Below are 20500 nucleotides of genomic sequence, written 5' to 3'. Positions count from 1 at the left end.
TTCTCATCCGTGCTGAAATCAGATACCACTTAACACTACCATTCCATGCATTAAGGCCAGGCTGTGGTGAAAGCAGAAATACAAAGCTGTTGGCATTTGTTAACTAATGATATATCTGCTTTCTGTAAAACCAGATTCAGCCTTACAGCTGCCCAGTAACCACGTTAAGAAACCTCATTTATTGATACCCTTACGTATTAGCAGAAGAGTGAACAGTGTTACAATAAATTCAACATTGATTAATGAGTCCTCCTAGTAGGTCTTGCTGTGTTTCATAAATTTCTTAATTTTTCTACTCTATTTGTAGATGTTCTCTTAACTTACTCAACATGTGGCTAATGCTGAACGTTATTCTTTGATTTCAGTTGACTTGAACTGCAAGCTTTGAAAGTACAACCCTTTATGCATTGGCTTTACTTTAAGCCAACAAGAAGTTTATTGAGATTCTAATATATTAACTCTGGCCTTCATAGTAAAGAAAAGTTCAGAAGGAAACTAAATGTATTGCCCTTTTGTGGCATTTTCTTCCAGATCTCTTCAAACTCTGTTTTGCACAGTGGAATACCTTTTGCTATTAGTTTGGAGCAGTTCGAGGTTGTGATCACTATTAAATATAAATGATGATACAGAAAAGAATTATTATGTATGAGATTTAATTTTGTAGGAATTTAAAATTGCCTCATCTGCAATGTAGATGCGTGGTGGCTAGATAGTATCTACAGGGCTTCTTCATAGCACACATTCTTTTGATTATTAACATCTTTAGAAGAAGGCAGAAAGAATTGCTTCCCACAGCATCAAATGAATTCCTTCCCAAAGAGAGGTGGATACCAGAGGGAGCTGTGTGGAGGATGAAGGTGACTGTGCAAGTTCTTTCGTTTAGGTAGAACAAAAAGTTCTTTTTGAAGCTAACAGAATATTTGCCTGTATAAATGCTTATCATTCAGAAAGACTGGAACAAAAAAGTGTGCATTATGAATAATGAAGTAAAAATATTCAGAGGTGGAAAAGTGCAGTGAAATAAATCTGTCCAGATATTCCTACTACCTGACAAGCTACAAAGACAATAGGGGCTACCAGAGTGGGATGGTGTTTGCATCTTTAGGGTAGAAGAGTTCTGTTCAGTACTGGATCTGATCTGTATGTTGTCCTGAAACAAATGGAAAATAAAAAAGAATAGAAACTTCTTCAAGTTTGCCATAAAAAATGTACTGTGTGAGGGATCGCTGCCCTGCAGAGTTTCAGTTCATAGACTCATAGAATATCTCGACTTGGAAGGGACACCCAAGGACCGAGTCCAACTCCTACAGTTACAAAACACAAATTTCTGTATTCCGTGACCCAAAGCACTTAAATAGTGCTTATTTAATTTGACATATTGTTTCAGCAATGTCATCTCCCTCTGAAAGACTTAAAATCTTTTGTATAGCAGTTAGGTGACAATATTCTGAATCTATTTGGAAGAAAGTGATTATTTCTGAATATTGGCTTTGTATGTCTACATTTGTGCAATGTCGACTGAAGCTTTTCTCAGATGAGAGAACTAAGTTGTGTGTATGCGGTCTCTGCTGCATACAGTGTTTTGGAGCATCGTTTTCTCATTAGAGTTCCCTGGGATATGGACAGTTTCCAAACTGTAGCAGTTTCCAACAGTTACATAGTGTGTGTAGCATCGTATTTCTAGTTATCACAGAGGTGTTTCTTCTACAACAATTGCATTGGTGTAGCATAACACAATGTGGTGTGTTTCTGATGGACCAGCGGTTGCATACAGTGTCAATTAAGACAGATATGGATACTGACTTGGCAAAGCTGTTCCAAATGCTGTTTTTTAGAAAAGTATCTGGACCCTGTGAAGGGAAGGGGAAAGAGTGGGGAAGACTGAAAGGCCAAATGTATGGGAACCCCAAATAAATACAACATAAAATGTAAAAGCATTCCAATTACTTTACAGATTGTGAACGTGTCACGGTTAGATGGTGTTGATAACCCCGTGGAGCTGATCTATTTTGTGGAGGATCAAGATGGAGAGAGATTCAGTGCTTTGAAGTGCTCAGACCTGATGAACCGAGTAGACATCCAGCGCGCTGCAATCATCCTTGGATACCGCATTGATGGCACTGTTGCACAGCGTAAGCCCTATCCAATCTACACCAATGCCTGTAGAGAGAAACAGGAAGGGTGACATTATACAGTTGTGTAAAGAGCACAAAAAAATTGTTTTTTTTCTTATTGGGAAGAAACTAAACAGTTTTTATCTAAGAAAATGGTAATTTTATGTATGGACACATGATGACATAAGAGCTATTGAATACATAAAATGTAAGAATTATAATATACTCCTTCAATCTCGAAATTTATTATCTGAATGGCTACTATTAAAAATGATAAAGATGAAGTTGCATAGAAATACTGTTTTTTAACTTTAAAACATTGTTTTAAGAGCATGTCAATTTGACTAGAAATGTATTACTGCTGTTTGTGGGGTTTTAGCCCCACATAGAACTGCTATGCAGAATAAAGCGAACTAAAGTTTTGTTGGTTCTTCCAGTTTACTTTTTCCATACAAGACTGATTTAATTACGCTTTACAGTATGATTATGTTTTTTTCTCTTGGAGAGTAAAAGATGTCACACACCAACGGTGAAACAGAGAAAGGAAAAAACAGTAAAAAATGTGGAGCTATACACACTGGGGAAGAGGGTTTTAGTGATTTCAAATTGACTGTGATTATTGATGGGGAAGGTAACAAAATGTGTATAATGAAAGAGAAGAGGTTGCTGGTAATACTACTCAAAACAGGATACAGACAGTTAAATGAAAAGCCCTTCTAATGTTAGTGACAGGGCATTTTTCTGGGTGTGTTTCACTTTGTCATCTCAGTCTGGAGTTATGGAGTGGTGTGGTAGAAATGTATTTTCATGAGTAATTTAAGCAAGAGTATTTGGGAGAGAGACCAGAACTATTGATCGCTGCTTCCTGAGCATGACATATGTTAACTGATAAGTGTAAGACATTTCCTGTGATGTGCGGCTGCTTTCTGATAAATTCCTGAACTAGCATTTATGAGAACATAAAAATACATAACCTTGATGTGTCCTCAGTTAAAAATATATAACCACATAAAACTACTCTCTTCCTTTTAACTTCACAGCTGTGGAAAAGCTGAAGGAGTCCGCCTCAGAGGCACAGAACAGCAACCTATGGATTATTGTTGGAGTGGCAGTCCCAGTTGCTGTGGTGCTCCTGATTGTTATTATTTTATATTGGAAACTTTGTCGAACAGACAAGCTGGAGTTTCAGCCAGACACAATAAGCAACATTCAGCAGCGACAGAAGGTAAAAGGGGAAGCTGTGCTGGGAGGAGGCTGTTGAGTGTTCTGAGCATAAATGAATGTGGGTGTCTAGGGAACACCTACTATCCTTAAATAACATTTGGAAACACAATTTTAGCACCTTCTGGTTAAAAAGAAAAGAAGAAGAAAAGTTAAGTGGTACTTAAGTCAAGAATTCCATAAGGCTTTATCTGTTCTCTTAGCTGTATGGTACTGTGCTAGATAGATACATTCTTCTGAAATGCAGGCACTGAGGCTGAAAGGAACCCTTTTTATCACTTCATTTTAAGGCTCCAGCTAGGACTGAGTAAGAGGAAATGTATTGAGTGTTGAAGCACTGACCTTGTTTTCTGCAGAAGGCTGAGTTTTTCTTTGGAGAGATTCCACTAAACTAATTCGACAACTGAACCTTACCATCCATTATAGCTCACACTGGATCTAGCATTTGCTAGAGACCATCTTTTCTGCTACCCATTCTGCTGAGGCTCTTGTATTGCTGTTGTGTTCCTGTCACTAGGACTTCAGTTACTAAATCTGAATGCGATCCAGTAACTTTATGGGTGGAGAGTGTATTGACTGAAGTGATGGAAGACTGGGTTAGGATGGTGAGAAATTCAGTCTGTCTATTTTGTGCCCAAAACTAAATGATGAAATAAATGATCCATCATTTTCACAAAAGTATTTGTCAAAAGGAGTGGAAAAAATGACTAGACCTAAGTGTCAGAGATTCTTATTACTGACGATATTATCAGTGGCATTAGTAAAGGCAAAATATCTGCCTTTGTTGACCCTATGGTACTGTAGTCATGTTCTTGTAACTGTCATCTCATGTTCAGTCATACAGTTTTCCCTGTAACAAGTCTTATCTGTACACCATGCTCTCTTCAAGATAATTAACGATGGGAAAGATGAGAGAAGCGGAAAGCAGTTGCACTTACAAAGCAGTCAGAAAAAATCAATAGCAACTTCCACTTGTCTTGCCAGTGAAGATTGAGTGTCATCATCAAGGTCAGCAACAAGTAGTGCCCTTCAATGCACTTCTCCCCGTTAGTGTTTCCCCTATGATACCTAACACAACCTTTGATTGAGGAAGTTCCTGTAGTAGTATAAGAGAAAGGTTATACAAAAAAAGCAGGAATGGGGACCATTACCCTTGGCACAGTACTTCATGACATAAATTTTCATTACCTCTCTGCTGTGTTTGTGTATGAAAACAGTTGCGTTGATGATAAGGCCAGAAACATTCCATCATCCCATTGTTTTGGAAATCTGCTCAGCTTTTTGTCACCAGTGCATCCACAGTATTCTTGGTTTGAATCATTCATGAGTCAGAAGCCTTGAATTTGTTTTTATGCAAGTCTTGTTTCAGTTCGCCTAGGGAGCCTGTCACTTTGCCTTCTTCAGAGAAGTCACTGCAAGCAAACTAGAAAGAACCAGTAAGGACATCTCGTCCAGTCCTTCCTGTGCCATCCTGTGTGGATGGCTCATAATTAAATATTAAGTGAAGTAAAGCAGTAAAAAGTATCTTAAATTTTTATCAGTGTATTAAAAAAACAGCAGAATCTACTTCAAAAAAACTTTTTTCTACTTTGCTCAGAATCTAGAAGTAAATAAGTAATCTGGCTTCCATGACAGCAGGCTGTCGTTTGGCCTTCTTCATGACCTCAAGCTACGGGTTGGAGTTCCAGGGCAGAATGGTGCTTATTTAGCAAGCACTGCTTACCTCAAGATGGTCACAACTGCATACAAACAATGAGACGTATTTGATCTGCCCCCCTTTCTTTAAATTGATTTTTAATTTTTTTTATTGCAGTAAATGCAAAGAAATTATCAAAGTGATTGGGAATTTAGGATTTAGGAAATAAACTCAGTTGTAAAACAGAATTGCCACCCACCTCAGTCCCCTGCTGTCCTTACAATTTTTTGGATTTGCCTTTTGTACTAAAGAACAGTGAAGGCCTTCACTGGCTCTGTAAATGGAAGGATATTTTGGTTAAAATATGGTGGTATGACCACTATTACAAGTCAGTCCTAAATTGCATATTCTCACAGTCTGTCTGCTGATAAGCAGACAAGTACAATTATCTATTGCTCATAACACCCAAAATGCCTTTTGGGTTTCCCCCTGGGAGTATGACTGCCTGGGTATAGTGCAGTTACAGTAAAGATCACAAGGTAGTTTGGCTGTGTCCTTGTAAGGACACAGCAAAAGACAGGGAGACAGCTTGAGCTCAAACAAGGCCAAGGTGGGTTGCTGACAGAACCAATGCAAGGTGCGTAATGGAGGGATGTTTTACTTCTGAATGTTCTCAGAAGCCTGCAACTTAGGGTAAACAGAAACAAGCACATAGAAAGGAAAACTTTTGTTGGAATTAATCCTAGGAAAACCAGTTTAAAAAAATAACATAGTAAACAGTGGACATTGGAGAGACAGATAGATTTTCTATTCCATCCATCTGCCCCAGAGTACAATTAACAACACGTGAAAAATACTTTCTTGTCTGGATACAAGCTAGGAACATATAGTTACATCACAGTTATCTGGGACACTTTTTAAAGCAGGTGTTAAGGAAACAGGTCAGAGCAGTGAATTTTTAAGCAAGATTCATAGGTCCGTGCAAGGGTAATTATTTTCAAGAGGTGGAACTGAGATATTTAAAGGGCACATGAAGTATTCATGACTTGTTCTGTAAGCTGTAGCATCCTACAGGAGGTTCACCTTGATGTGATCTAAGTTGTTGCGCTGGATAAAGATGTCTTTGCCTTTGGAAGAAAAAGCTGCATAAGAAGCATTTTTAAATTATCAGATTCTCTTGCCTTTGCCTGTAACCACCACCATGTCATTACAACATGAACTTTTTTGCTGCTAAGAAGCTGTGCAGTGTCTTTGTGGGAAATTGAATTTTTGAAATGATTAATTTTTCTTCTTTGCTAGAAAATAGATAAATGTATTTAATTCCCAAACCATCATCCTGCTCAGTACTGGACTCTCGCAATTTTTGTGCAAAAGTACCATCAACACTTTTTCTTATATATTTATAATGCAAACAGAGATGGCAATATTCTTTCTTTTCCTATAGACATAAAAAAATATACATATATATGGTACCTGACTCTATAGGGATCTCTAGGGATTTTTCAGCTGTGTGCTTTTGAAGAAAAAAGTCAGATCCCTTGCTAGGACTTTTCAGGGGTAGTTTCATCTTTTGACAGTTTTTCAGGGAAATGTTCCCTGCTCTAATGGCAGGAATCTTACTTGTCTGTAGATAAACTCACCAGTGTTTATTTAGAAGGGTTTTAATGTTCTCCTTGTAATTGAAGATGTCTCTGTCCACGGCAAGGGCATGGAACCAGATTGTCTGGAAAATCCTTTCCTCTCCATGCTGTTCTCTGAATCTATGAAATACTGGGCCTGCTGAAGTCATGGACTTTGCAGTGCTAACTTGGACCAAGTGACTTGCTCAGTTCCTGATTTTTCCAAGGGCACATCCTACAAGCCTGAGGAAAAATTCTTTCTCCAGCTAGGAGTTGCTTCTCTTTGGGCCCTCTGTGTGTCTCCTTCTTATGGTTCTTATGAGTCAGTGTCAAAATATATGTTGATGTGTGGGAGAAGTGGGGTGAGTTGGCCCCCAGAAAGCCAAGATCAACACATATGGTACCCCACCTTCTCCGTGACAGTGTGAGAGCTGGAGGGCTACCAGTTGGTATCATGTGCCAGAAAACCTCAGCTAATGTGTAGTAACCTGGGGACCATTATCAGCCCTGGCCCATTTGCTCTCATTGGCACTGTTGTGGCAGCTACTCAAGCATCCCCATGCGGGCATCCACATTACCAGTAGTGAATTGTGCATTCCGTAGGATGCCAGGCAGGCTTGTTTGGATTTTTATTTTACTTCAAGCAGGAATATCTGATACCTGAAGCTCATGTATCAGGTGTAACTTTACACGTCTGAATTGAGAGTTTCGCTTATTATCGTATATTCAGTAGACTACCTCTTGGATGTTCCCCAGATCAAAGAGGCCAGCCCTGCTGGAGGCTAAATAGTAGGCTCCTGTTCCTGATACAAAGAATTCTTGTGATGTTTTGACATCCTATGATGCTTTTGTTCATCTGTATAATGTAGAGGCAATAGCTCTACATTTCAGAATAACTCCAGTCAAAAGAGATCCATGTAAAGAAAGACAGCTGACACCAGTCTTATAAAAACTACTTGAAAACTGACATAAATTTCTGCAAGAGATTAGTGTCTGTGCCAACTGTTTGCATAACAAATACCTTTCATTTCTAATAGCAGCATTAACTAACTACTGAAAGTGTCTTTTTGGAACTGGTGTACAGGTTTTCTTGAGTTCGAATCAACAGCTGGATTCTGACAAGAAACACAACACTCAACATCTTAATTACTTCTCAATAATGCATTTCTCTGATGGCAATTCCTCTGCAAGGGTTCTTTTGTGGGAACTCTTCTTCTCTACTGGGGATTACCTATTGACAAGTTGTAGATGTAGATACTGCACTGGGATACTGCTCACACCAGTATATGTAAAAACTAAGATGTATCTGCTTTTGTACAAACGTTTGAGTAGCCATATAAAGGTCTGACTGAAAGGCCAGCTCATCAAGATGCCAAAAGCAGAAATATCTGGACAGGAAAGGTACATGTAGAATCATAGAATATCTTGAGTTGGGAGGAACAAGAATCATGTCCAATTCGTGACTCCACACAGGACCACCCAAAAGTCAGAGCGTAAGGTAATTGGCATTGTAGCAGAGTAGCTCTAGCCTTCAGTTATGTGAGGCTCAGGGTCTTTTTCATTCTAGAAGTGGTGGTATTTAGCCACGCTCAATGGATTTATCTTCTCTGAACTTTTCCAGTCCTTCTGAACCAATCTGAGCTACTGACAAGTGTTTGTACAGTTTGTTATGTGAAAGAATCATGTCATCTTCTTTTGTGTTGCATTTATCCTGCTACCTCCATGTTTTCTGTGATGTCCCTAGTCCTTGTATTGGTAGCAATAGTGAAGAACTGGTTCCTGGACTCCTGCTTGATGCCAGTGTTGACTTCCAGATCTCATCAGATTCCCGTCTCCATTATCTTCTTTCCAGATCAAGGGGTGCCACTTCTAGCTTTTCTTTCGAGCTAGACTTTGAACCATTTATTTGAACTAGACTTTGAAAAGGATTCATTTTCTAACTCTTATCAGTCTTTCTGAGAAAGGGAAGCTAGAACTGCATATGATTTCCAAATTGTCGGTGGCCCATAGAGTGGTATTGATATCGTGGCTACTTTTGAAAAGGAATTTTTAAAAAATTATTTTCAAAATACATTATAAGTTTATAGTATCCTAATCGTACAATAAACCACTGAGATTAGATTACCACTGTGGAAGTAAATTCTGCCTTTCCTGCTGGAAGATAATAGTTTACCTTAGAGTTGAGCTATTTTTAGAGCAAGGATATGTGCCTATAGCAAATCATTGTTATTGGAGGTTTTAACGTCAATACTCACTTGTTGCAGAACAGCAAGACATTTCACTAAAATGCTTTGCAATCCACATTGTGATTGTAGCAATGTGACAGAGCAATGGAAGGCTTTTATAGCCAGAGCTGGCAGGCTAGGTGATTTGTTCTTATGCTTTATCTTCTCAAATTACAGGTGCCTGCCTGAAATGGCATCATTTGAAAGGATTCTTGGGCCTGCAGTGAGCAACAGATATACCCTAGTTTTTGGATAGTCATGGATAATGGGGCACAACAAGGGAGGAGGTGAAAATGTAGCTTCATTTCAGCACACAGATTAATCCTGCAGTTTGTATTGCTTTGCTTTCATTCTGTCTGCATTAAACCCTGTTTGGATGTATAAATGTCTCTGAGTTACAAGACCACAGGATGATCTTTGTTGACTAAGCCCGACAAAATACCAGCACAAAGTCAAATTAGAATTGCTGATCTTTATTCTGTCTTAAAGTGTGTTAGCATTTTTTTTTAATATTTACAGAGAGGAAGTGTTTTTGAGCTATACTGTGTATGTGCTCTGTCCAGGCAGTGAGAGCCATGTTATGAACTTATTTTCTTGCCTTAAATATTGGCAAAAAAAGTTTTCTTGATTGATAGCCATCTTTGACATGCTGTGCTAGCTGTTAGAGATTACAGTTTGTCAGACTTGCTTCTGTGGCCTTTGGATAGTGACTTTTTGACACTGCATATGAAAGAGACTGGTGGAACTCAGGCACAGCAGTGGCCTCTGTGTTTTATAAAGCTGATGATCGTTTTCTAACTTACTCCTGACATTTTTGTCTAACTGGTGTGCAAAGGAGACTCACAAAGCTTGATTCAGACAGTGTCTGCCCTGCGGCATTTCTGTCTTAGAAGGAAAGCTAAAACCATGTATGATTCAGATATGAAACTCTGCTATTACAGCAGTTATCTCAGCAGCCTATGGGCATAGATGTACTCAGAGTTAGGGGCTTTGAACAACATGATCCCTCATGCGTTTTGTGAAATTTACTGAGCTGCCACAGCAACATTAATGTGACAAGGGAAAATACACAAGGGAGAAGAATGGGAATGATGAAAATCCATGGAAAGCATCTGTCTTAAGAAAATATTTCAGAACAGGTGTCTTAAGAATTTCAGAATTTTTGGAACTTTAGGGCTTTCTTTATTCATTTGTTTTTAATCCTATTCCAGGGGCAGAATTCCTGAGGTGATGCCCTCAGAATGCAGAGAAACACTTGGTGCTGTGAATCTCAGACTGTAGAGAAAGTTTGTGATGTTCAGTAGCTTTAAACGACCCTACCTCAGACTGCTTACTTACATCTTCAGCCCATGTTAGTGTTAAGAACTCTGATTCTCACTGACTTGCTGCATTGACATTAGTAGACTTAAAAACTTTTCCTGTAATTTCTTCATCCTGTCTTTTTTGTAACGTTCCATGTTCTAGCACTTTGGTAAGGTCATAAATCAGCAGGACTCCAGGGATTCCGGTCCTGTTCATGGATTATATGCCAACATTAAAATATTATTTTTGAAATCATGCTTAGCTCTTTTGTTTCCTTAGTATTTTAATAGCCTCTGCTCAGTGCTTCTATCTCTGTGAAGAACAAGGGAATCTTGTAAAATAAAGTCAATAGGAAATTGTGTTGGTGTATTATTCTTCATTTTATGTCCCAATTCAAATGCTGCTTCTACTCCTACAGAGAGAAAACTCACATCATTTTAATTAGAGGAACCACAAGAAGAATGCTGAGTAAAATATATTTTGTCTCTGCTGCTTTCAGCTGAATCTGTTCACTGACCTGTATGTGCAGTCTTTGCTTTCTTGAGAAAACATGTTGTTGACATTTGCGGTGTGCATCTGCATCTGGGGAAGCAGCGTGTTGGCAGCCATGTAATTCTTCTGTTTTGAGCAGCACTGAAGCTAATAGCTGTTTTCATGGGCTAAGTCTTGACGAAGGCATACTGGCTTTGTTCATTGGCTTCTACTGAAATTATTTGATTGTTCTATGAATAGAGCTTCAATATATATATTATTTTTATTTATTTATTTATTTATTTATTCTGTCAGTATCTATCACAAAATTAAAACACTGTCTGGAGTTACCTATTTGTAATCATCTTTCCCTTGGATTTCAGCAGGCACTGCATTCTTGTTGTTATATAAACCTTAATAATGTATTAGCTCAGACATGCTCATTTTAGTGCTAAGCTTCAGGGTGGCTTATCTTTTTCCCTTTCACAAATGTATAAAAATAGAGCAAATGAAAACCTTCTGTAACAACTTATATTTAAAGCAAGAAATCTTTGCTAGCACTGGTTTTGTGCAGACTTAAAAAAAAAAAAAAGCACCTGAGGCTTATTAAAAAAAAAAAAAAAAAGATTCAGTTTCAGCACCTGAGCAGATAGGGGGACCAGCATAAGTGATCTTTCTTACAAAGAGATTGTATTCCTTCGGTGGTGGTGGTGGTGAAGTTAGGAGTAGTAGATGACCGATCCTCAAATGGTATTCTGAGTCCCTGTGGTGGGATGAGCAGAGATCATCCCATCTGTTATACAGTGTAACTTAATATAAAGGAAAGGAAGAAAAACACAGCAGGTGGTATGCAGCACCTAATAAAAAATGGTAAGAAACCTTACTTTTTTCTTGTTACTTCGTTACTTGTTGCTCACCTGGAGCAACACTGTTCATTGTAGTTGGTCTGGTTGACCATCCAGTCCTGGACTGATGTAGATGAGGAAGTGTAGACTTATTTTTTAAGACAGTATAGTGGGTTTCTGTGGCCATTGTTTCCTCATTAGGAATTGATATTTTTATTTCTCAAGTAATTGATATTATTATTATTTTATTTTATTTTTAAAAAGCTCTTATCTACTTATGAGGTGTCATGTTTTATATAAATGTTTTTTCATGTTGTGTTTTTGTAGCTCATGTTATTCATGCAATATACACATGTTGATATGATCTCATGATGTTCTTATGTTGTTTGGAGCTGGTTGTGCCAATTTAAGAGTTTAGATTTTTGGAAGAAAGTATCTAGAAATATTATTTAACTGTACTTTGCAACATTCTGAATCACTCAGGCAGAAGTTTTTCATTCTAGTATTTATTTCATACTGGCTTATTTTATTTTATTTAAGATAAGAAGCATGTTCTTTCGAATAACAAGATTAATAAAAATTACTGTTTTTTCCAAATTGTAAGAACAGTTTTGGAGAAGCTCTCGTTTACATTCTCACCGTTTGAGGGCACAAGGTAGGGAATTAAAAGAGATCGGACCTGGAGGTCATTTTGTGTGAAGATGTTTTTGCTGATTTGATTTGTGGAGAGCTGTCTATTTCTGACTAAGCTATAGACCTTTGGAGAAAGTGTGATCAACAGAGACTTGTTAGTTGTTTTCCAGGTACATTTTCCTAAGATTACACCTGTTCTGTGCTTATAATCTCTTTAAAACTGTGTCTTAAAAGCTAAGAGGTGTTTTCCCTATTGCTGTATGTGGAGGTTGTTACAAGCCAGGTAAAGGAAGGAGGAGCTCAGGCTGTAAATAGGAGCTGGCTGCTGGCAGACAGTGCTAGAGAGAGGCAAAAAAAGTGTGATGAGGAGATTGATTCAGCCTGGCAAGGAAGAGAGAAGTCAGATGGGGAGTTAACCTGGCTGCAGCTTCAGGGAAGTAAAGTCTCAGGTTATGTGGTGTTCCGTGGTGTCTGGGGAGATCTCTACTCAAGGCTCAGGATAGAATTGGTGATACCTGAGACTTGCCAGTCCTTTGTTGCAAGCAACAGAGTGTGAATCCAACAGTTCCATGCAATTCATTGGCAGAGTGTCAGCCACACTAGCTGCACCTTTCGTAGAAGAATGTGTCCTTTCTTTTCTTGCATCCACTGCTTCATGCACTACATTTTCCAACTTTTGCATGTGTCTGAACTGTAGAAATAATGCTGTTCACCCTCCCCAACTTTTTCTAATAGCAGAAGGCCCAACCTATGCCATGGATTCAGCAAGGTGGGAGAGAGCAAGAGGGATCCTATGGATTAAATGAATTTAGGATATTTTCTTCAAATCTCTGTTGCAGTGCCTACATGAGGGTTCAAGTGTAATTGATTGTTCAGACAGTCTTGCCTGTGCCAATTCTTAAAGTGTGAGTGCTTGCCTTTGCAGTGCTAATAGTGTCTTAATGCAACTTCTGTAAGATCTGTCTTCAGATAAACATATGTGCATACATATGCTGTGATGTACATACACTTATACATGTATTGGATTCTATAACTGTGCTTAAACAAAAGGTTATGTTAGACTGCAACATGGAATGAGACTGTTCAGTCAAAGTTAAAATATTAAAATGTGGCTATTTTTACATGTTGCATTATTCCCCAAGGGTATGCAAACCCAATACAACTCCATAGTTAGGCCTAAAGGCTTAACTAGGATATGCTGAAATGCATACTTTAGAGGCAGCAGTCTTACTAAAACCATACTAGTATGTCCAATATTACGAGAATGTTTGTCCTTTTAGTCATGCCTGGCCAGCCCATCACACTGTCATAAAAGCATTGGTAACTTTGCATATCAGTTCAAAGGTGCTTGAGAAAAGGTAGAACACTCAGAATTTTTTTGTGCAAGAATTGTGCCCAGTATACAGTGAAGTCTCTCATCATCTTTGGAGTAAAAAGGCAGGAACGTAGTGATAATTGGTGGGTCAGTAGTAGGGCTGTATGAGCACAAGGGTGCAGTATGAAAGGATTAGAAGAAGGGAACCACTGAAATGCTAGGGATGATGTCTTACACAAGAGTATCTCTGAAGAGAGAATAAAAGTAATGTCTTAAACACATCAGAGATGTGTTTAAGGAGGTGTGGTAACTAAGAGGAAGTTTCAATAACCAAAGCGCTTGGATCTAATGTGATAATTCTTATGGTGGTAACGAAAAGTTCCACCTCGGTATTATTTTGAAAATAAGGCATGGAGTTTGGCGATCTCACAAAAAGGAAAAATGGGGTTTCATAGTGAGTTCTGGAATGTTTAGTGAGCAAAATCCTGAATGCGATTTTTAGACTCTGAGGGAGAGTAAGATTCCAGTAGGATTCACTAGGTGACCATGACTCAACAGTACAAGAGCCAGTAACACCTTCACATGGTCTGTCTCTACAGTGCCTTTTTTGAATCAGTGCTTGTCATGATTTACATAAGTTCAGTAACTGTCTGTCACCCATAATGCTCAGTTGAAGTAACTGCTGTAAACTCAAGAAAAAATGCAGTACAATGGAAGACATTCAGATTTGCTCAAGTAATAAGCTTACACATTTGGTCAGAAATTAACTCTAAAACCTCAGGTATTTCTTAGATTTTACAGGAGAGCTTTTATTGCCATCTACTGGTCTAAATAAGCATTTTGCTTTTCTACGACCACCTTTGAACTGTTTGGAAAATGTTTGCTTACTGAGAAAATATTTTGAAGAGATTGTTTCAGTATATTCCTTAGGTAAGCTTATCTTTGGCATGGTATCAGACAAGACTGTAGTTAGCTGTGTTGACATGCCAAACTTTATGAAAGGGGGTTCATTTAAACATCTGGAACCTGATGCACCCATAAAATGCACTAGAACGCATACTTTGCTTTGCTAGAAATCAGCTCCAGGAACACACGAGTTTTTGTGCATATGCTATGCAGTGAGCATGTGTGCAAACACTTTGAAAACTGGAGTTGTCAAGATTTCTTTCCCCTTTCAACTCCCAAACTACTTAAAAATTGAATGGTACTCAAAGAAAAGCTTTGTCTTAATTAGTTTTTCATAATTTCTGATTATTTCAAAGCTTTCAAAAATTTGTAGGAAAGCTTGAAATGTGTAGGCTTGATTTAATTAAGTCTGAACCAAGCCGTTGACAAGGTGAGATTAGCTATATTGAAAATAGTTATGAAAGGGGTTAGCCTGACTCAATGTCTTCTTAAGGATTCTTCCTTCTTCTTAAGGAAGACACTGAATCTGTTGCCTCCTGGTAAGATATCTGGGATGAATGTCTCATTTCTCTAAACTGGAAAGCCTTTTATATGTTTTTCCTCCCTACTCGGTATTAAGTTCCTAAGAACTAGATTTGGAATACTTTTCTGGAGGCACCCATGCCATTTTCTGGAGTCATTGCCAGGCTGCCATGTAACTCAGATCTAGAGTATGTTTCTCTTTTCTCAGATGAGCTAGCTGTTTGTATGAGCACTCACAGACATCCTGCAGATTTGGGGTGCTCAAAATATGGAGGATCAGCAGTGATGTATTGTTCAATTTGCTTAACTTTACTCATTGTGGTTGGAAGAAGTGGAAGGATGACCTGACAGTGGTAGCCATTTAAGTCCGTACATGAACATTCATAACCTTGCAGCTAAAGTATGCAAAAGGCTTCTTGCATGATGATTAAATCTGAAGAAACAGCTGGGAAAATGAGATTTAGAAGCAACATATTTATTTAGGTTTTTAAACTGTGTATCATCTACTGAAGTGAAATTACAAAATCATGAGGTTTTTCTTTTCCCTACAGCACTCTTATGTCCACTTCTGAGGATACCATATCCTAGCCATCCTAGTGGCTATTGTTTGCAGATCTTAACCAAAGCCTTTGTACTCACTGTCGCTCATATTTCTTGTTTTCTGTCTTTCTTCTTCTCTTGCAGCTTCAAGCCCCCAGCGTAAAAGGCTTTGATTTTGCGAAGCAGCATCTGGGTCAACACAATAAAGATGATGTCCTGATTATCCATGAGCCAGCCCCTTTACCAGGACCTATTAAGGACACTACCCCATCTGAAAATGGAGATGTTCCCAGCCCCAAATCCAAGACTTCCTCGAAACCTTCAAAGACCGTCCGACATAGAGGGAGGTCAGTTGACAGAGGAAGAAAAACAAGCTGTGGAAGATGAGTGCTGTTTACTGTATTTTTAGGGCAGTTTCAATGAACAGAAGTCAATTTCAGAGCTCTGGAATTTGTTTTCTACTGGGCCATTAGAGTTGTATGTAGCTTCAAATTGCATGAAGTTGTGAGAATTTGGCATCTGTTTTTCTCTTAATGGCAACATGCTCAGTTAAGAGGAGTGCTTAGGATGCAGCTAGGTTGGTTGGAGTCAGTTTATTACTTGTGTACTGCGAACACCAAGTGTGTACTTTCTCTTTGTGGCCATTCCTAGCTACCAAGGCAGCAGGTGATTAAAAACAAATAAAAAGCACTGACTGTTAGTGATGTGTTTCGGTGCTATTAGTAGTGACCGATCTATGTATGATAAGTCAGAATTTCCAGAAATAAGCATTATCTACAAAATTCAGGGAAGATAAGTATGTTTTGTTGTGGCTATCTGATTGCTATCATAGCACAGCAGTTCTGGTCAGGAAAAGGTCTAATAACTGACAGCTGTGCAAGTGGAGAACAGTTTGTCAACATTAAGCATTTATTTCCTTACGTTTTCCTTCAATCATATGATGTGAATGTGTCTTGCCAGAAGGGACTGCATTTTTAGGGTAAAAACTGTAACAGCTGTGCACTAAAGGAGGGTATTTTCATTTAAAAAAAAAAAAAAAAAAAAAAGGCAAAGTGGGAAGGCAGTAGGTAAGAAATAAAAGGAACCTGGAAGATAGGAGTGCTGTTATGAATCCAAACGGCTTCTCTGCAGAGCTCCTCTCTACTTCACTTTCCAATAATTCTTCTTTCTCACCCTCCCTTTCATATTTTTGCACTCCTTTGTTTGCTGCTCTGCACTCCCCTGTGCTTTTACCTACATGCTGCTGCATTCCAGGAGAAAAACAAGGGCAGCATTGAATGAGCTTAGAAGAAAACAGGGGTAGTTCTTCCTCAGCTGCACATCTTGCTCCTCTGCACAGCTTTCTGTGCCTCCTCCGAAGTCCGGCTGCTCTGAGGTCCTGGCTTCATCTTCCCCACATGAGCTTCATAAAACTCCATTTCTATGTTCCCAGGTGCTGAGTCTAACTCTATATAGGCATTGAAAGTAAGAGACTAGTGATGATACAGTGGAATGTGGGCAATATTGGAAAATAACGGGGGAAAAAAAAACTAACTCATTTTGGTGTAGCTTAACTAAATTAATACAGATCAGAAGGATAAGTGTTCTTGTGTCTTTTTAAAAGATCAAAAGAGGCTTAAGACATCATTAGGAGGAGGGGACAATGTGTTCATACATGTTGGTATAAGCAACACATTTAAATTCAAGGTTATTACTGTACTTAATCTCAAATGATTCAGGAGAGGAAGCAGGGAAATTTTTCAGAAGCTGACGTTTTAATGCTTTCCCAGGAGACCATAATAAATTGTTGATCAAATTTGGAACAACTATATATATTTTTAAGTTTCTAAATTCAACCACTTGAAAATGAAGAAGAGAATTTCCCTTCCCTCCCTCTTTCATCCTTAAAAGCAAACCTTTCTTCAGGCTTAGCTATGGAGATGTCACTATTGTCTACGTAACATGCTGACATTTCCACATCAGCTTCAAATTTAAAACACTTATTCCCCAAGGGAGAAGGTGAAATGTTAAATGACATTGTAGTGTATTTTGTTGTTTTTAGCTGTTTCCTGTTTTATAAGAAAATACAGAATTCTCTTCATCACAATGCAATTCAGGATTGTTACTGCATGCCAGTACATGCAGTGGTGATGTGAGCACACATTCCATATCAGTGGAAGACAGTAAAAAAAAACAACAGCGTGGATCAGAAAGCACAGCATCTCTAATCCCCAGCTGAGAGCTGGATCTGTTGTTTTGGCTTGAAAGGCTACAGCCATGTATTCTGCAGGACTTTGAAAGAATGGCTGGTGCTGGCCTGGCACTATTGTCTATTTCTACGATGTATTTAATGGTAATTTACATCTTACTGAAGTAAGAATAAGAAGGAAAACAAGGCACAATGAGATGAAATGCACAGTCACTAGTGTATGAGGAAACAGCACCCCATTTCTTTCCAGTCTTTGAGGGAGCTTATAAACAGGAGGTAGAACGACTTTTTACATGGTCTGATAATGATAGCACTAGGGGAAATGACTTTAAGCGAATAGAAAGGAGAATTCAGTTAGATGTTAGGAAGAAATACTTTGCTCAGAGGGCAGTGAGGCACTGGCACAGCTGCCCAGAGAAGCTGTGGGTGCCCCATCCCTGGAGGCACTCAAGCCAGGTTGGATGGGACCCTGGGCAGCCTGAGCTGCTGGGTGGCAGCCCTGCACATAGCAGGGGGTTGGGGCTGGGTGGGCTTTGAAGTCCCTTCCAACCCAAGCCATTCTGTGATTCTTAGACTCTGCTGAACCAAGAAAAAAGACAATAGAAGAGAAAGCCTTGTCCATCTATTCCGCATTAGAAAAGAGTAAATGATGCAGTGATACAGATCTGTAAGCTCACTGAGAACCATCTCACTTGTTATTCCTGCTGATGCTTTTTAATTAGGATGTGACTTTATTGGAGTCATGCAGGGAAAAAAAAAAGAAATACAGCATTTTATTATTAGTGGGGAAAAAAAAAAGGGGGGGAAATAAATTCAGAGCATTGCCTGCTGAAAGCAGTAAATTTGACTTTCAGTGAATTTGTCTGGCTGGATGTAGATATCTCAGTTTGTGTGCTCTAGGCAGGTTGATATTTTGCTGAGAGCTTCCCTAACTAATGCAGATATGCATCTAGCCTGAGCAAATCTTGCACGTAACAAGGTTAATGCACAGGATAGTGCATAGATTGTGTAAATCACTGAATTAATAGAATGATCTGAATGATCACTACAGAGACTATCACAAGTCTAATCCTACGTGGAAAGACAGGCATTGGTGCTAGCTGGGCAGTAGCATATACTCTACATTTTTGCTATTTCTATATTATCTGAATAATTTTACAGCTGAAGTATTCTTCTGGGGAAAATCATGGGATTTTTTTCTTTTTTTTTTTTCTCAGATTGTGTGTATAATTGCAAAGCAACAAATTTTTTTAGGCGTCTCATGACTGCATGGGATAAATACATAAAAGTAGAGTGTCTGAATAGCTCTGTGTTTAAGTAGGCAGGCAAGTATGTGCATAGACTTGTATTGTTAGCAAGAGAGCGCCAGTTTACCAAGTTTGTGTATTAAAATAATTACCTGTGTAGTTTTCCTCATGTTAATATAATTCCTTTCTGTCTGAACAGTAAACCTGCTACTTGGTCACGTAACATATTCTTGAAAAAATGTTAAAGGAAAGATTGGTAAGAAGTCTTGTTATGTGTGAGTTCTGTTGCAGTCAGTTTTCACACACAGTGACAGTAACATCATCACAATGAATGTCTGTGATGATTTATTATAAACAGAAGAAAATATTAGCAGCCTTTACAAGGCATATTAACAGAAAATCCTTTGCTCGTGAGGTCTGTATTCTGTTGCAAACTTATGTCACATGTTTGTTTGTTTTTTAACGTTTGCGGCAGAGTTTCACCATCAGACGCTGACTCCACTGCAAGTGAACAATCCAGTGGGAGAGAGACAGGGGAGGAAACTGCAAGACCATCAGCTGTTACAAATGAGGGTAGACCGCGCAGAGCCACAAAGAAGGGTGTGTTACTTGTTTTTTTTATTGAAGAAAACAATAAAAAACTTGTGTACATTAGCAGTGCTTTACTTAGCTGGGTTGAAGAGCTAATCTAGGGCCATTACTTCTCTGAAGCCATATTTGGCATTGAATCTACAGCTCATATAACTGTCTGCATGAATACTACCAAGCTGGCCACTGCAATTACTCCTAAATGGAAAGAGATTTGCTGGGGGCATGTGGGAGAGTGGAAGAAGGAAAGTTCACTGCTTTTGAGCCCTTACATGCAAAAGTTTGCTAGAATGAAACGTATGAAGGTCTTCTGTTTCAGTAGATGAAACAAAACCAAAAGATCCCTTTGTGAGGATGCTTTCATGATTGCGTTTTGGAAAGAGGAAAATCCAGAGCAAATACATCAAAAACAGTGAATTTTATTTTATTTTATTTTATTTTATTTTATTTTATTTTATTTTATTTTATTTTATTTTATTTTATTATAAAGAACTGTCTTCTTAGCATTAAAATGCCACCATTTTCCTTGGAGGAGCCCTATGTTATATTCCTTTCTCCATTTTAAAGTTGATGGAAACACCACAAGATGTCTTGCCCTTTTTATTTCAAACATTTTTAAAATGTACACAAACAACAAAAAAAAAAGTACACAAACTTGCAGTGTTGCTTCTGAGAGCTTTTTCAGTTTTAGATGGCTTGATCCTTGCTTGAGGTTTTAGTTACCAGAACTTTGGCTTAAATTACAATCTTTGGGCTTTCTTAGAGAAAATTCTGGTACTGAATATGTGTTAAAGAAGCTTGTGATTTCACCATCTGTTCTTAATACATATGGCCTTGGTGGCAGCAGAAACTGAGAAGAGGAAAATATCATACTATGAGCAGCCTCTTTTGGTGTACTGAATGTTTTTCCATATATTATATGAAATATCTACTGAAGTATTAGATGATTACTGAGGAATGCAGTGCCAGTGAAATTCAGATCATAGCAGACATTCTTCAGTGTATGCCCGTGTTGAAGAAATGGGATTTATAAATATGTAAGACAGTCAATATAAAACACTAGGACTTTGCTGATTAAACCACAAATTGCATAGTGTGTGAGTCTTAAACTTCCATAATGTGTGCTGC

The 20500-nt window shown here is 38.4% G+C and overlaps 1 protein-coding gene across 1 annotated transcript in view; it reads left to right on the top strand.

The window, feature by feature from the left end:
- The window catches only part of KIAA1549, a gene marked incomplete at its 5' end in the record, with an annotated part of 133315 nt that overhangs the window by 91141 nt on the left and 21674 nt on the right, over positions 1–20500 (top strand). The window contains 4 exons of the mRNA XM_079538211.1: positions 1955–2132; positions 3155–3339; positions 15494–15696; positions 19260–19384. Of these exons, the coding sequence (XP_079394337.1) occupies positions 1955–2132; positions 3155–3339; positions 15494–15696; positions 19260–19384 (691 nt within the window). The remainder of the gene's footprint in view (positions 1–1954; positions 2133–3154; positions 3340–15493; positions 15697–19259; positions 19385–20500) is intronic.

The sequence above is a fragment of the Tetrao urogallus genome (assembly GCF_951394365.1).
Source record: "Tetrao urogallus genome assembly, chromosome: 1".
In the NCBI taxonomy this organism is placed as follows: Eukaryota; Metazoa; Chordata; class Aves; order Galliformes; family Phasianidae; genus Tetrao; species Tetrao urogallus.
Note: the sequence above shows the minus strand (reverse complement) of the source record. Positions and strands in the feature narration are given on the sequence as shown.